General features: G+C 34.7%; 1 protein-coding gene across 6 annotated transcripts in view; it reads right to left on the reverse strand.

The window, feature by feature from the left end:
* LOC127177619 (arf-GAP with Rho-GAP domain, ANK repeat and PH domain-containing protein 1) overlaps nt 1-17,353 on the reverse strand; it is a 66,374-nt gene that overhangs the window by 4,283 nt on the left and 44,738 nt on the right. For 3 of the 6 annotated variants that reach the window (XM_051129987.1, XM_051129986.1, XM_051129992.1), the window contains 20 exons: nt 15,632-15,806; nt 15,414-15,548; nt 15,188-15,323; nt 15,002-15,104; nt 14,719-14,914; nt 13,078-13,123; nt 12,836-12,999; nt 11,943-12,152; nt 9,302-9,407; nt 9,048-9,195; nt 8,796-8,882; nt 8,279-8,347; nt 7,217-7,334; nt 7,017-7,130; nt 6,783-6,922; nt 5,009-5,044; nt 4,651-4,733; nt 2,645-2,704; nt 2,456-2,519; nt 155-316 (listed from right to left, as the gene is read on the reverse strand). In XM_051129987.1, the coding sequence (XP_050985944.1) occupies nt 155-316; nt 2,456-2,519; nt 2,645-2,704; nt 4,651-4,733; nt 5,009-5,044; nt 6,783-6,922; nt 7,017-7,130; nt 7,217-7,334; nt 8,279-8,347; nt 8,796-8,882; nt 9,048-9,195; nt 9,302-9,407; nt 11,943-12,152; nt 12,836-12,999; nt 13,078-13,123; nt 14,719-14,914; nt 15,002-15,104; nt 15,188-15,323; nt 15,414-15,548; nt 15,632-15,806 (2,352 nt within the window). The remainder of the gene's footprint in view (nt 1-154; nt 317-2,455; nt 2,520-2,644; nt 2,705-4,650; nt 4,734-5,008; nt 5,045-6,782; nt 6,923-7,016; nt 7,131-7,216; nt 7,335-8,278; nt 8,348-8,795; nt 8,883-9,047; nt 9,196-9,301; nt 9,408-11,942; nt 12,153-12,835; nt 13,000-13,077; nt 13,124-14,718; nt 14,915-15,001; nt 15,105-15,187; nt 15,324-15,413; nt 15,549-15,631; nt 15,807-17,353) is intronic. The other 3 variants (XM_051129991.1, XM_051129990.1, XM_051129988.1) reach the window with 3 other exon arrangements.

The following is a 17,353-nucleotide window of genomic DNA, read 5'->3' on the forward strand; positions in this document are numbered from 1 at the left end:
TTTAAAACCAAAATCAATAGAATTATTAAATCATAAAAGAAAAAAAGAACATTAAATAATCTCAACGCCGAGGTCACCGGGTTTGGGAGCAGAGAGCCGTGTGATTGGCTGCGTGATTGGCCGAGCCCTGTCGTGATTGGTTGATTAGACTCACGGCGAGAGGATCGGCTGTGAAAGCGGCGACACTATTCCTCATCTCGTTCTCACTGCCGCGCAGAGGAATCAGAGACACGTTACCGAAGCGAGCGTCCAGCGGTGCCGAGCGACTCACCGCGCGAGACTTCAACCACTCCGCCGGCCACACGCGACCACCGTTCTGACAGAGACAGAGAGAAACATAAATACATACATGCAGCACATCTGATCCGTCACGCGTTTGTGGCTCATATGATACAGTGAGAATGTGGAGGAAAAACAGGTGCTGATACTGATGCGATGAAACTCTGCTGATCGTAACGTAAATCAATGAGATCTTTATCACAGTACAGCAGATACCGACAGAAATCAAGTTTAAAAAGTTCGTCAAGACCAACTTTAAGTTGGCTTGAGAAAGCTGGACCAGAACATTTGAAAAAGTTTGAAAAGTTCAAGAAGTTTGATGCTTTTCCATCTGAAATAGATTGAAGTTTAAAGTAGTTTTAAAAGGTTAAAGTTTAAATACAGTCTCGGGTAGACTGATAGACTGATAGCATGTTGTTAGCATGTTACTTACATGATCAGGATGTAACTAGCATGTTATAATGATTAGCAAATTGTTAGCATGACTAGCAAGTTGCTTGCAAGTTTAACATTATCAGCAAGTTATCATGTTGCTTGCATGTTTTCTAACAATTAGCAAGATGCTAGCATGTTTCTAACATGATTAGCAAGTTGTGAGCGTGATTAGCAAGTTGTTAACATGTTGCTAGTATGTTTCTAACATGATTAACAAGATGCTAGCATGTTTCTTACATGGTTACCAAGTTGTTAGCATGTTGCTAGCATGATTAGCAAAGGCTAGCATGTTTCTAACATGGTTATTAAGTTGTTAGCATGTTGCTAGCACGATTAGCAAGATGCTAGCATGTTTCTAACATGATTAGCAAGTTGGTAGCAAGATTCTAGCATGATTAACACATTTTTAGCATGATTAGCAAGTTGTTAGCATGTTTCTAACATGATTATCAATCATGTTAGAAACATGCTAATAAGCATGATTAGCAAGATGCTACCATGTTTCTAACATGGTTAGCAAGTTGTTAACAGGTTAGTAGCATGATTAACAATTTGCTAGCATGTTTCTAGCATGATTAGCAAGTTGGTAACATGATTCTAGCATGATTAGCAAATTACTAGCATGATTAGCAAGTTGCTAACGTGTTTCTACCATGATTAGCAAAATGCTAGCATGTTTCTAACATGATTAGCAAGTTGTTAACATGTTTCTACCATGATTAGCAAAATGCTAGCACGTTTCTAACATGATTCTAACATTAGTACGTTGCTAGCATGTTTGTAGCATGATTAGCAAGATAGATGCATGGATGGATGGATGAGTTTGAATTAGTTTAAATGGATTAGAATTATAGTACATAGAAAAGGAAGTTTGACTGAGTCTCAAGGGATTCTGGGAGTTCTGTCAGTTGGAGTTTGAATAGTGTTGCTCATTTGAACATTCCGTCAATGTAAGTCTGTGGGATTTTTCCAAGGTTTAATTGTCATTTTTAGGAAAACCATAAGTCTGATCAGTTTGAAGAGATACAGCAACAAAACTTCAGATCAGTCTGAAGATCTGGATTGAGTTTGGTGGTTCTAGCTTGAAAGCTCTAAGGGGGGGTTAGCGTTTGGGAATTTTAGTCTCAGAAGAAGAATATTAAGTTTAAATAGCATTTCAGCAAGGCAGCTTTCTCAAGCCAACTTAATGGTGATTCACAAACCCATTCCGATCTAAATCAAATGATTCGTGACACACAGTCCGATTGGAGCGCTTCGAAACAGTGAATCATTTTGTGAAGCAATGGTTTAACTGATTCAGAGTTTTAAAAAAAAGCTCAGTTTCACCCATCACTATGTACTTTTTAAAATCATTACAAGCTCTTTTAATCAGACCTGGTTTGATCGAAGTCATGAGTTTGAATCAATCGGAGGGTTCCAGCGTAAATGACTCACTCAAATGATTTGTTTCATCTGTTCCTCCACTTTTCATGTCTTCAGTCATGTTTACACAACACTGTCAGTTCTACTACTGGCTAAGCTCACTACTTTTCTGACATTAACCGAAATAAGTGAAAAAAGTATGTTTTTTTGAATTGTTGAATTTTGCATCAAAAGATATGTGCCTATTGAAAAAAATGTAACATTTATGTCATAGATACTTTGTCTTTTAATAATTCAAGCACGGGCCTTAAAATTAAAAAAGTTAAATTCAAGCACTTCAAGCACCCCGTTATAGGGTTAAAAATCCTCTTAGACTGACCTGAATACTCATGAAAGTAGCGAACCATTCCCTCATTTCATTCTGCGTGTCACAGCAGAGATACCTGACACAGAAACACATCAAAACACACACGTTCACATTCCTTAAGAGGTTAAAGTCACAGCATATAGCGCATTATTTACAAAACAACACAAAATAACACACATATACAATAACAATGATTCTCACCACTGCTGTCTCTCCTGCTTTTCCTGTTTGTCACTTTCATAGACGACTGTGAGACCCCAACTACAGACACACAGAGAGAATAAAGAGTTAAACACGACTCAATCTCTTATCGTATTGATTTCAACAGATGATCATGTCTGGATGCTCTTAAAAGAGCAGAAACTCTGAATGTGGAGAAGTCAATGATATAAAGAAGCAGACATTATTAAGATGTTTTTTTTTCAGGTCTGATCGTCTCTGAGACGCATTTATTACACTGACGTCTGAATGAAGCAGCTCATCTCAATATGATTTAAACACTTCACAGCTCAAACAGAACAAACTAGAGGATTCATGTGAGAGCTTTAACAGCACATTTGCTCCTTTAACCCTATAAAGTCAGGGCTCTGCAGTGCGACTGAAAACTCCCGCGTGCGACTACGAAAAAATATTTAGGAGCAGCAGTGCGACTGACCCCATCAAATATTTGTGTTTGCTCTGACGGGAGCTTCAAAACTTTGAGCAACGCATCACACACATATCTCACAAATCCTTTCATGAACAAAGTGTACATAAGAGATTGATTGTGCAGTGAAGAGAACTTCGTGAGATTGCGACGAACTAAGATGAGTGACAGCTTTTAATAATTTTTAAGTCTGACTATAACTGAGTCACAACTGAGACGCTGCGCATCTCTATTTAAACACAGCGGTGTTTCGTTTATGAATGAACGTGCATTTTTAAACAAATCTTGAATCTGACTGAGTCAATGATTCAATTTCCCATTCATAAAGACACTCACTTGCTTTATTCATAAATGAATCAGCTGTTCGAACGAATCAAATGAACGAATGATTCAGTAATTAAATCAGTGACTTGCCGCCACCTACTGGCAGATTTAGTTTCATTTTCAAAGTATCTTTTCAGTTATTTAAATCGTTTAATATTTCTAGATTCAAAATGTCATATTTAAAACATTAATCTCAACATGAATTTATGAATTTGATTGCACTCATTAAACCTGAAAATACACCTACAAGCCACTTTTGTGTGTACAAATTAATACTGATTTACTTTAATTGGTATCTTTTTCTGTTGTTTTAATTAGATGTTTTAAAAAGCTTAAAATATATTTGTAAACAATTTGACGTAAAAGATGAGATCCTTTTAATAAAGTAAGAAAAATGCCATTACAAAGGTAAAAACAAAATTCCCCTGTAAATCACTTTAAGGAGTCAAATATCACCTCGTAATGGAAAGGCTAATTTTTGATCAGATTTTTTATTATTGATTAGAAGGTGCTACTGAAATTTTGTCTGTGCTTCTAAAAAGAAAAGTAGGGCCCTAAAAGCCTGATGTAGCTTATCTGATACATAAATTGCATTGCATTAAATGTTTGGATCATTTCAATCTTATCTTACTAAGACATATTATTGGAGATATAGAGTGAACACTGATATTTGCATATACATTTACATTTACATAGTTTTGTGTCAGGATCTGCTCTACTGTTATAAAGATCTCACTGATATACATTATATTTATTTATTATATTTCATCATATAAATATCAGCAAATTGCATATTTGTGCTCAGTTTGAGTCTCTGAATAAAACTAATTATCTCAGTATTTCAGATTATATGAGCCACAAAAGCCTGATGGAGCAACATGTATTTTTGTTTTAGATTTTCTGTTCCATTTTGAAACGTGAGCTTTTTTGGAGTTAGACATTACAGGGTTAAACAGTGCTGAAAATGAGCATCTCCGATTCTGTGTTGACTCACACTGACACCTGCTGGTCAGAAATCTCAGCACAGCCGCTTCTGAGCAATGTTCAACACGTGTGCACTATTATGAGTTTGAAGTTAGCAGTAAAACTTTCCAAAATGCACATTGTTTTAAAGCAGCTTTAAAGAAAATCAAACCTTAGATGATCTTCATTTCATGAGCACCTTAATATGCTGTCTAGTTGAAAAGCTGACTGGGGTTCGGTACAGATTCAGTTCATAATTCAGATTTATTCTCACCATGTTGGTGGACGGAGCCTCTTTTTAATGCCGTGATAGACTTTCAGACACTTGACCGGCCACTCTCGCTCTGGACGATTACTCTATAGAAACAGAAAAAGAGAAAGAAAGCGATAAACCTACTGAAACACACAGCCACACACTTACACACACTCCATGTAGAACCCAAAACTAGAGGAAAACCACCACCTGAGAACCCATTAAACCAGAGCAAGAGAGAGCAGCAGACACTAAACCTCTACCTACACACACACACACACACCCAAAGTTTCCACATAATGTGAATTAATGACCACAGACACCCAAACTGTAAAGAAACCCTCTCTCTCTCACACACACACACACTATCTGTACTCACATACTGCAGCTCTGGGCTTTGCAGCTTTTGGAGATTCTGTGTATGAGAGTTTCAAAGTAAAACAAGCAATCACTTCTCTGCTCTCACACACAAGATTATCATTAACTAAAACTAAAACCATAAATAAAATAAAAGCTGAAAAATACACAAAAATATTTTACTTCAGCCAGTAGCCAACATTTTTCATTTTCATTTTATTTAACTTAATGTTCTAAAATAGCTAAAACCTGAAATAAAATGTATAAAAATTATATAGGTAAAACAATTAATAAAAATGACTAAAACTTCCAATTTTGAAAAAAAAAAAAAAAAAAACATGTAAAAAGTGTTAAACATTAAACGACCTCCCTTTTAAATGATGTGGATAACATAAAATTAAAATTAACTAAAATTGATAAAAACCAAAATTATAAACATGGGTTTATAAATACAAGACAAAAAATGGTTTAAGCATAAAAACAATAAGTGTAATACTGCTTTAAATTGTTGCAAAACAAAAAAAAAAACAATTTGTGTTTAATATAATTGCATTTTTGTTTTAGTTTTTCTGAGCCAAAAATAAATATCATACATTTTCCCTAATTTACAGAAGGCTACTAATACGTCATTCAGTGTAACAATCTTGTCAGGCATATTTAAAACAAAAATCAGTTTATGACATATTAAAAGACTAATTACTTTCACCCCAAATACTAATTAGTTGTAATTCTACATTTAAAAATTTTTGCCCGTTTGTCAGTAAGAATTTTTTACTCATCTAAAACGCAATAAAAATTAAAATGCTCCCTTTTTCTTTTATATATTTTAATATGTACATATGTATTTAGAATAAGCATGTTGTTTAAATTGATACATAAATATTGTCTTACACTGAATGACAATGTAACATTATTTCAACCAAATTTCGACATTTTATTCTCCAGTGATCATCACAATTATATAAAATGTTTTAATTTAATATATGACAAAAATTCTACAATTATTCCAGGTAAAACATTTTTAAAAATGCCCATTAACACGTTTTCTGAATAAAAATGTGGTCCACATCATTTAAAGCGGAAGGTCTTTTTTTATTTTTACCAAAAATTTACATAATTTTTTTACAAAATGGTTTCACTTCCTCTTTCAATAATTATGAATGAGTCTTGAGTAACCAATTCAACATCTTGTGTATTTATAAATATAACCTTGTCATATCTTCTTTCAAAGCAATAAATTAATTCCTTGATGAAGTACTGGGTTCTCCTTATGTAGTTTATTATAAATGCATTCACTCCGTTACATTTAAATGTAATACCATCTCAGTGATACTACAATAACACTGTCACTATATTTACATACATCACATTGAGGTTTAAAGTCTAAGCCATATTCTGATTACGATTTTTATATCCATACAGATGCATTCAGAATATTCCTCTATGATTGTTGTAAGTCTGCCAATATGGATTTTCTGAATAATGTGTTTACATGCAATATATTTCCCAGTGAATCAGATTGTGGTGTTTGCATGATGTGCATGTAAACATAATCAATCATTCTGTCCATCGCTGTTACGTGTTTGACGTCACATCACTGACATCAATGTCCACCTGATGAATCTCAATGCGAGCGGATGTTTATTTAATGAGAGCTATTACTCAGAGGTCAGGCAGAGGTCAGAGAGGTCATTCACATCGGAGATGCTGGACAATGACCACATTTTTGATACAAATAATTTTAAAGTCTCCTTCAATTACGCAAACACATATGACACACACACACACACTCTTACCCGGATTTCTTTATAGAGTCTGAGCGAGGTGCTGGTGAGGATGAAGTATCGGTCGTTGAAGCTCCCGGTGCTCAAACCCAGCAGACTCCTCTCCTCTTTGAACTTCATCATGCCGTGTTTGGACACCTCCACTTTACTGGCTGTAGCAAACACACACACACACACATATTCACACAAGTCCTCAAGATGACAAAAGCATTAAAATGAGCTAAAACAATAATTCATTTCTCTTACCCAGATAGACCAGCATGGCCTCCATGGAGAAGTGCTTCTTGACCAGCAGGTGACTGCCGGTGCCCAAAGAATGAAAGATGGGCAGAACTTTCTCCTGATAGTGCAGCGGCCGCTCTGACACACACACAAGCACCTGTGAGCAACTGCATTACTGTAACATGTATGGTGAGCAACCGGTGACCCGGCGTTCCGCAACTCACCTGTTTCTTCCTTGTCATTCACCTCAAAGCAGCACCAGTAGTCTTTCTCCTTAACACTGATTTTTCGTCTGTCCAAAATCTCAAACGTCAGTTCAGCTGCCGTCATCGTGGCAGGAATCTAGAGGTCAAACGTGAACATTTATGCTTTGCACAAACGTGAAATGAATATGATATACACTGGCGTACAAAGGTTTGGATCAGTAAGACTTCTTTTTTTAAAGAAGTCTCTTATGCTCATCAAGGCTGCATTTATCTGATCAAAAATACAGAAAAAAACAGTAATTTTGCTAAATGTTTTTACAATGTAAAATAATGGTTTTTATTTTAAAATACTTTGAAAGATAATTTATTCCTGTGATGCATTGCTGAATTTTCATCAGCTGTTACTCCAGTCTTAACTGTCACATGATCCTTCAGAAATCATTCTAATATGCGGATTTATTATCAGTGTTGTGCTACTTAATATTTTTTTGGAAACTGTGATACTTTTTCAGGATTCTTTTATCAATAAAAGGTTAAATAGAGCAGAATTTATTTAAAATAGAAGGATTTTATTAAGGATGTGTTAAATGAATAAAAAGTGATAGCACAGATTTACATTGTTATTCATCAAAGAATTCTGGAAAAAAATATTTGGCAGTACAACTGTTTCCAACATTGATAATTCTAATAATAAATCAGCATATTAGAATGATTTCTGAAGGATCATGTGACACTGAAGACTGGAGTAATGATGCTGAAAATTCAGCTTTGTATAACAGGAATAAATTATATTTTAAAGTATATTAAAATAAAAAGACATATTTTATATTGTAATAAAATTTTGCAATATTACCGTTTTTTTTCTGTATTTTTGCTGAAATAAATACAGCCTTGATGAGCATAAGAGACTATTTTTAAACTTAAAAAACAAAGTCTTATTGATCCCAAACTTTTGAACACAGTGTACATCTTTTAAATGTAAAGCCGGACACATCTCCTCTACTAAAAGCATTTTTAAACACCCATTGATATTGTTCAGATTTTTTAAAATAAGCCTTCAGGTTCAAAGGTTAAACGCACCTTTACATGCTGCTCGGCCGTTTCCTTCTTCTCCTCCAGGTAAACTGTACAGATAAAATCACCACTGCCCTAAAAACACACACACATACACATACATTAGTCACAAATAACAAACTCTTTAAATAAATAATTAGAATAAACAATTACCAATTGTAATTAAAAAATTACAATAAAACATCACAATGTGATTTTTTGTGTGTGAGGGAACAAAAGAGGGTTGATGATTTAATTGAAAGCAAATAATTAATTGAAATCATAAAAATATAAAATATGTGTATATTTATATATATATATATATATATATATATATATATATATATATATATATATATATATATATATATATATTTTTTTTTTTTTTTTTTTTTTTTTTTAATTTATTTTTTTCCCCCAACAAAACTGCAAATATGTTGTTAAATTACTTAAATATTATTTTGTTAAATATTAGCTTAAAAGTTTAAATCTGTAAAGTTGTGATGCATGACTTAGTAAATAGCACAATAATTGTAACTCGTACCGTTCCAGCTTTAGGTGTGAGGTTGTCTCTGAGCTTTATGATGTATGTGATCTCATCTAACTGCTTTTTCAGCTGCTGCTCGTTCACCTGCAATACACACACACACACATCAGTAATGTGCTGCCACTGCAGTCTCATCAATAGATGGCGCTAGTGAGTATGTATCTGGTGCTGAATGTAACTTTACTTTAAATTGTCCTTTGAAAATAAAAATTTCTGTGCAGATTTCTGTCTAAACACACACAAACTTACATCGAATATGGTGACGTAGTGTTGGATGAGATCCTCGATGACCCGACCGGCGCTGTAGTCCTTCCCGTCCGCCTGGAAGAGAGTCGGTCCGAAAACAATGGCCAGATTGTGAAGATTCATCTGATTGAGATCCGCAAATCGCTGAACGCTGCGAACGCACACACATCAGAAGGTATGGAAGAGAATCTCAACACTTTTCTGAAAGGAGAGCTAAGGAAGCGCTCTATGAGAAAGAGGAAGACTGCTCGTCTCACCAGTATAAATGATTAACTAGCGCTCGTAGTGTCGCCTGATTGACTCGGGGAAGGTTACTGAAGAGAAGACGATACTGACAGATCCGACTGCTCTCATCTGAAAAACCTGAACACACACACACACGACAACTGGATTACTTTCAGGCGTATTCATATTAACATCAAGGCAAGACACTATAGGCAACACCATTGCTTTTTCTTTTTACACCATCTTCTTTTGCACTAGTGAAAAGAAAAGATCAAAAATTTATATTTAAGTGTTTATTTTATTGCACTTTATCTATTTGCATCTGCAGAAATTACAATTACAATACATGATTATATATAAACATCCTGTTTTCTTGAGTTGTTTCTCCACTTCAGCAGCACCTACATACACCAAAATGTTTAGGTTTTATTCCTATCTATATCTAAAGGTTTTTACTGAAGGGTTTGTTCATATTTTATTTGACTGGTTTTATTATTGATTTGCTTTAATTTACAATCACAATCTTTAAAGGCCGTTTTCTCAAAATCAGTTTCCTCTTCTATTTCAGCAGCACTTACATACACCAAAAGTTAATGTTTTATTCCTAAATATATTCTGAAGGTTTTTGCTAAGGGGTGTGTTCATATATTCATTCAACTGTTTTTATTTTTGCACTTTATCTATTTGTGTCCACAGAAATTGGAATTACAACACATAATTATACATAAACATGCTGTTTTCTTGAGTTTTTTCTCCACTTCAGCAGCACTTACATACACCAAAACTTTTAGGTTTTATTCCTATCTATATTCTGAAGGTTTTTACTGAAGGGTTTGTTCATATTTTATTTGACTGGTTTTATTATTGATTTGATTTAATTTACAATCACAATCTTTAAAGGCCGTTTTCTCAAAATCAGTTTCCTCTTCTATTTCAGCAGCACTTACATACACCAAAAGTTAATGTTTTATTCCTAAATATATTCTGAAGGTTTTTGCTGAGGGGTGTGTCCATATATTCATTCAACTGTTTTTATTTTTGCACTTTATTTATTTGCGTCTGCAGAAATTACAATTACAGCACATAATTATACATAAGCATTTTTTTTCCTGAGTTTTTTCTCCACTTCAGCAGCACTTACATACACCAAAACTTAGAATTTTATTCCTCTCTATATTCTGAAGGTTTTTACTGAAGGGTTTGTTCATATTTCATTCTAATGGTTTTATTATTGATTTAAATTTACAATAAAATCTTTAAAGGTTGTTTTCTCAAAATCAGTTTCTTCCTCCACTTCAGCAGCACTTACATACACCAAAAGTTAATGTTCAATTCCTAAATATATTCTGAAGGTTTTTGCTGAGGGGTGTGTTCATATATTCAACTGTTTTTATTTTTGCACTTTATCTATTCGCGTCTGCAGAAATTACAACACATAATTATACATAAACATGCTGTTTTCTTGAGTTTTTTCTCCACTTCAGCAGCACTTACATACACCAAAACTTTTAGGTTTTATTCCTATCTATATTCTGAAGGTTTTTACTGAAGGGTTTGTTCATATTTTATTTGACTGGTTTTATTATTGATTTGATTTAATTTACAATCACAATCTTTAAAGGCCGTTTTCTCAAAATCAGTTTCCTCTTCTATTTCAGCAGCACTTACATACACCAAAAGTTAATGTTTTATTCCTAAATATATTCTGAAGGTTTTTGCTGAGGGGTGTGTCCATATATTCATTCAACTGTTTTTATTTTTGCACTTTATTTATTTGCGTCTGCAGAAATTACAATTACAGCACATAATTATACATAAGCATTTTTTTTCCTGAGTTTTTTCTCCACTTCAGCAGCACTTACATACACCAAAACTTAGAATTTTATTCCTCTCTATATTCTGAAGGTTTTTACTGAAGGGTTTGTTCATATTTCATTCTAATGGTTTTATTATTGATTTAAATTTACAATAAAATCTTTAAAGGTTGTTTTCTCAAAATCAGTTTCTTCCTCCACTTCAGCAGCACTTACATACACCAAAAGTTAATGTTCAATTCCTAAATATATTCTGAAGGTTTTTGCTGAGGGGTGTGTTCATATATTCAACTGTTTTTATTTTTGCACTTTATCTATTCGCGTCTGCAGAAATTACAACACATAATTATACATAAACATGCTGTTTTCTTGAGTTTTTTCTCCACTTCAGCAGCACTTACATACACCAAAACTTAGAGTTTTATTCCCATCTACATTCTGAAGGTTTTTACTGAAGGATTTGTTCATGTATCATTCACACTGATTTCTGTAACACTTTATTCCTAAAGTGTGATAAAAAGAAAAATCCAAAATCCCTTCTGTAAAAACATTTAACTCTAGTATGTCAACGAAATCAAACAAGTATTTTGAAAGAATGCTCAAATTTCTGTTCTGAAAAGGTATGCAAATTAGTGCATATTTAACTAGATATTGCATCTTTAAACATATCTTTTCAGAAACTACTAAAAAAAAAACAAGTGTCTTAATGTACTATGAATAATCAACTTGGGAAAGTATTCTACCAGTATAAAGTATTCTACCAGTATAAAGTATTCTACCAGTATATCTACCAGTTAAAATTTTAGCTGTAGCATCTTGCCATAATAATTCAATATTATAATATTCCAGTGGTCTATACCTGTAGCGGTGAGCCAGTTTTGTGCCTCCTGGCCAAACAATCCCTCCTCGATGTCTCTGAAGAAGCGCTTGAGGACGTTGGAGACGTCGTCCACCTGATGTTCACCTTCTTTCAGCCAAACGCATCTTGCGTCCCGTCTGAACTCCTCCAGCAGAGCGGCGATCTTACTGTTCACACCACTTTTACGGTAAATCCCCTCTGACGTCAGACCTGCACGACACAAGAACACACACTTATGATGTTTCGTGGACAGTGATATCTAAAAACATCATTAGAAGAGCAACTCTTGACCTTTCTGACTCAAAGTCCAACTGTCAAACTCAATATTCAAAAGACTCCCAAATAATATGAAACACAAATAGTTGTGGCGTTTTCTGGTTAGTATTTCAGTCTATCATTGCTTTAAAGTCCATAAAGTGTGTAAAGTGTTTTCTTGTTAAAGTTTTTATCATGTGACGCTCCACACTTTCACTCCTAAACAAAGTTCTGTCTGAGCGTCACCTGATTGACAAACACTTGGCAAAATCATTCCAAACGAATCATGAAAATGAATTATAGTGAGCTCAGCAGTGCAGACAGTCAGCTGATGTTTGCAGTGACACATTTACTTCCATGGTTTCATGTCGTCATCTGTTAATATAAGATGACGTTAACATCTAGGAGCTCATTAACTCTCATTAGCTGAGCTCACTGTTTATTACTAGTTAGTAAGTTAAAGATTAGATGATTACTGAGAAACAACAGGAGTCTGTAGTTTAAGTGACATTTTTGCGATATGTGTATGTACTTGTTTTTATTATACTTACATTGTGCAATACCCAACAGCAAAACATATGACTGGTCCTCACTAGTTAAAAAGTTCAAATAGACTACATCAGAATAGAGTGTAGTACCATATTGTGTGGTGAAATGAATGCAGCGCTCCACGATCACGGGAATGTTGGCCTCCGTCAGCTGCTGCTGACTCAGTGTGTCTCCAGAACTCCCAGCAGCCCTCTGGATGGCCGCCGCCCAGCCCTGGAAATCCAGCTTCCTCTCGCCCTCGATGTACAGCGTCCTGCAGGGAGACGTCCTGTTAGTCAGCGTCCGCCCGCCATCACACACACAAGACTTCTAAACGGGTTAACCTGCTCACCTGCCTCGTTCCACCAGAACCAGAACCTCATTCTCCGACTGGATCGCTGCACACACACACATTCAGTTTAGATTCAGAGCAATTCTGAACGGATCTAAATGTAAGGCCTCCATCAACATTCTCACATTTCATTCTTCTCAACTGTCGATGTTTTCATGACATTTGTGCTGATTTTTGTGACACTTAGCTCATTTTGGTGATGTTGTTGACTCAGGTGGTATTTTTTGTTGTTTTGATGGTATTTTTATTGATTGTGGTGACATTTTTGTTGATTTTAATGTTATTGTTGTTGGTTTTGGTGGTATTGTTGCTGTTGTGATGTAATTTTTGTAGATTCTGGTGGTATTTCTGTTAATTTTGCTGGCATTTATTATGATTTTGGTGGTATTTTAGCCGTTTTGGTGTCATTTTTGCTGATTTTGGTGATATTTTTGCGGTTTTGGTCTATAAAAATACTGTATTTAAATAAAAATATTTATTAAAATAGGCAATTTCCAGATTTTAAAGTATTTTAAATTGCCATTTAAATTATATTAAATAATTATTAATGTTATAATACACACATATACAAACAATAATCAATAATGATTGATTTTGGTGGTATTTTTGCTGAATGTCGTGGTATTTTTGTTAGTTTTGTTATCATTTTTGCTGATTTTGGCGACATTTTTATTGATTTTGGTAGTATTTTTGCTCCTCTTGGTGAGATTTTTGTTGAATTTGTTGTCATTTTTGCTGGTTATGGTGACATTTTTGTTGGTTTAGGTGTTGTTTTTGCTGATTTTGGCTGCATTTTTATTGATTTTGGTGGCATTTCTGCTGATTTTGGTGGCATTTCTGCTGATTTTGGTGGCATTTTTGTTGGTTTAGGTGTTTTTGCTGATTTTGGCAGCATTTTATTGATTTTGGTGGCATTTCTGCTGATTTTGGTGGCATTTTCGTTGTCATTTTTGCTGGTTTTGGTGACATTTTTGTTGGTTTAGGTGTTTTTGCTGATTTTGGCAGCATTTTATTGATTTTGGTGGCATTTCTGCTGATTTTGGTGGTATTTCTATTGATTTTGGTGGTATTTTTATTGATTTTGGTGGCATTTTTGTTGTCATTTTTGCTGGTTTAGGTGTTTTTGCTGATTTTGGCAGCATTTTACTGATTTTGGTGGTATTTTTGTTCGTTTTTGGTGTGATTTCTGTTGAATTTGGTGACGTGTCTGCTGATTTTGGCGGCATTTTTATTGATTTTGGTGGTATTTTTGTTTTGGTCTATAATAAATTACATTTAAATAAAAATATTTATTAAAAGAGTCAATATACAGATTTTGAAGTATTTTAAATATGTTATTTAAATTACACTACATTAAATCATTATTAATGTTGTTATAAAACATTCATATAGTTTAATAATGATTGATTTTGGTGGCATTTTTGTTGATTTTAATGGTATTTTTACAGTTTTGGTCTTATTTTTGTTCATTTTAGTGGCAGTTTTGATTTTGGTGATTTTTTTTTTTTTTATTTTAGTGTCATTTCTGGTCTATTTTGCTTGCAATTTTGATAGTTTTGAAGTCAATTTTGCTGGTCTGGTGGCATTTTTGCCCCTAATCCCTGTTAATCTCCACCCCAGGGTTTTGTGTGTGTGACTCACAGAGCTCCAGGAGCTTCTGCAGGTCGATGGTCTCGTCTGCGGTGTGCTCCTCCAGCCGGATGTGTAGGCTGGATCCCACCAGACAAAACCAGCCCAGTCTCGACATCTCCAGGTTCAATCTGTCTTTATACCGCAGCCGGCCGATGCGCTCAAAGTCCTTCAGCAACAGATCCTCCGCACCCGCAGGAATGAACGACTGTAACACAGACAGACAACGTGCAAATGAGACACTGTCCAAACCTGATAAAACCCGTCGACCGGTTGAGAACAGGTGTGACGTCACCTTTGCGATGGATTTGACCCACTCGCGCATGGTCTCCGGATTATCAGTGCCGAACAGATACAAGCGCTCCGCGTCCGAGTACAGCTCAAACGTGTGATCGTACCTGCAGAAGGAGATGTGAATATTATCAGGCCCTACAGAAGAGAAAGATGACAGTTCTTAAACACATGCTGTGTGCCAGATTACCCATGAGTCTCAGGAGGGTTGACAGCCAGACAGACGATCTCCTTCATCTTCAGTCCTCCGTTCGGTGTAGCGTTTTTGTCACTTTCATAGTAGCTAAAATTCCCGTCATTCAGCACACACCAGCGCCGACTGAACTCTAACAGACACAGACAGAATCGAATCAAATTGAATTCACTGGAAAATATTTTGTACATTTAAACACAACTTTTCAAGAAAGAAATCTCACCTTCTTTTCCCTTCTTCTCTGTGATTGGTCGAGCCATGGAGGCGATCTTAAATAGAAACCCATTATGCGTGACGGAGGGCGGGGCCATGTAGTGCACCCTGTCGACGGCAACCTTCACCTCTGACCTCGGGAGTTCTGTAGGTCAAAAGGTCAAACGTGAGTAAACGCATCAGCTGTATGTCAACGGTCGTCATAGTAACGGTCTCCTGGGCACACACCTGTGTTGCGGTTCTGCGTGAGGAACTCCACCTGCAGGTTCTGTCCGTGGTGTTGGGCCAGAACGATCGGAGAGGGCAGCTCGGGGTCGCCGGTGTCACAGCTCACATCGGCGCCGCAGAACACCAGCGCCAGCGTCTCGCACACATCGCTCGACTGAACGTTAATGCACAGCGCCTGCGGAGAGAGAACACCAGCGCAGTGATGTCACGGCACGAGAATCCACAGCGGATCATGGGAACATGTGTGGAACATGTGTGTGTGTGTCAGTGACGTCCCTCAATCAGTGAAATTCAAACTCGGTCACAAAGTGAAGTCAGATGTTTCTGAGCACATTCACCATACCATTTGAAATGACATGAGCTCAACGAAGGAAGGAACAATGTCTGTTCATACAGAACCAACACACAAGAAAACAGACAGAGAAAGTAAACTGCCTCATCAACAAGACAACTGAGTTACCTGAACAACTAGTTAACTAGCTGATCCCAGGAAGGTGGTGCTTTTGCTGGTTTTGGTGTCATTTTTGTCTATTTTGGTTGCATTTTTGTTGGTTTTGGCAGCACTGTTTATGATTTTAGTGGTATTTTTGCTGGTTTTGGAGTAATTTTTGTCTATTTTAGTTGCATTTTTGTTGGTTTTGGCAGCATTTTTATGATTCTGCTTGCATTCTTGTTGGTTTTATTGGAATTTCAAGATTTTGGAGGTATTTTTGCTGGTTTTGGTGTCATTTTTATGTATTTTGGTTGTTTTTGGCGGCATTTTTTATGATTTTGGTGGTATTTTTGCTGGTTTTGGAGTATTTTTTGTCTATTTTGCTTGCATTTTTGTTGGTTTTATTGGAATTTCAAGATTTTGGTGGTATTTTTGCTGGCTTTGGTGTCATTTTTGTCTATTTTAAGTGCATTTTTGTTAATTGTGGCGGCAATTTTTATGATTTTTTTATTATTTTATATTTTTGTATTCATTTTGTCTACTTCGGTTTTACTTTTTGTTGGTTTTGGTGGAATTTCAAGACTTTGTTTTAGCTGGCCGCGGTATAATGGTGCTGCTTTAGGGTCATTATGAGTAATGAACCCTAAATGTTATCTTTCAACATATAAATATAATAAAATATTCAGAATGTTTTATTGCTTATATAATAATTATATAATTATAATATAATATTTTAATAATTATTTTTTCAAATAATTGATTTACAGATTTTGTAAAAAAAAGTATTTTAATATTTAATTAATTAAAATTAAAAATTATTATAATACAAGTGATAACTTAATCTTATTAAACACATTTTAATGATTATTATAAGAACAGTAATACTAAAAAATATTTAATATTCTTTTTTTTTAAAATCTATATTTAAATAAAATTTTATCTGAAAAATATTTAAATAGTCAATTTACAGATTTTAAGTATTTTAAATATTTAATTTAAATTATATTTTTTAAATTATATTCATTTGAATTATTTAATGTTGTTTTAATGTATGCACACACACATAAAGAGAGTTTAATGACAATTACAATAATAATATAAAAACATTAAAATTAATAATATGATATAATATTAATATTTTTATTGAATTATACATTTAAAAAAATAAATAAAATAAAAAATTAAAATGACTCAAAAAGCAACTGATTATTGGTTGGTGGATGACTAGTTGGCCATCCTGACCCATCCCTAAATGAGAAAGAGACTGTGTTGTGATTGTGTAAGTGAGA

This window comes from Labeo rohita, chromosome 15 (genome assembly GCF_022985175.1).
Source record: "Labeo rohita strain BAU-BD-2019 chromosome 15, IGBB_LRoh.1.0, whole genome shotgun sequence".
Taxonomy (NCBI): domain Eukaryota; kingdom Metazoa; phylum Chordata; class Actinopteri; order Cypriniformes; family Cyprinidae; genus Labeo; species Labeo rohita.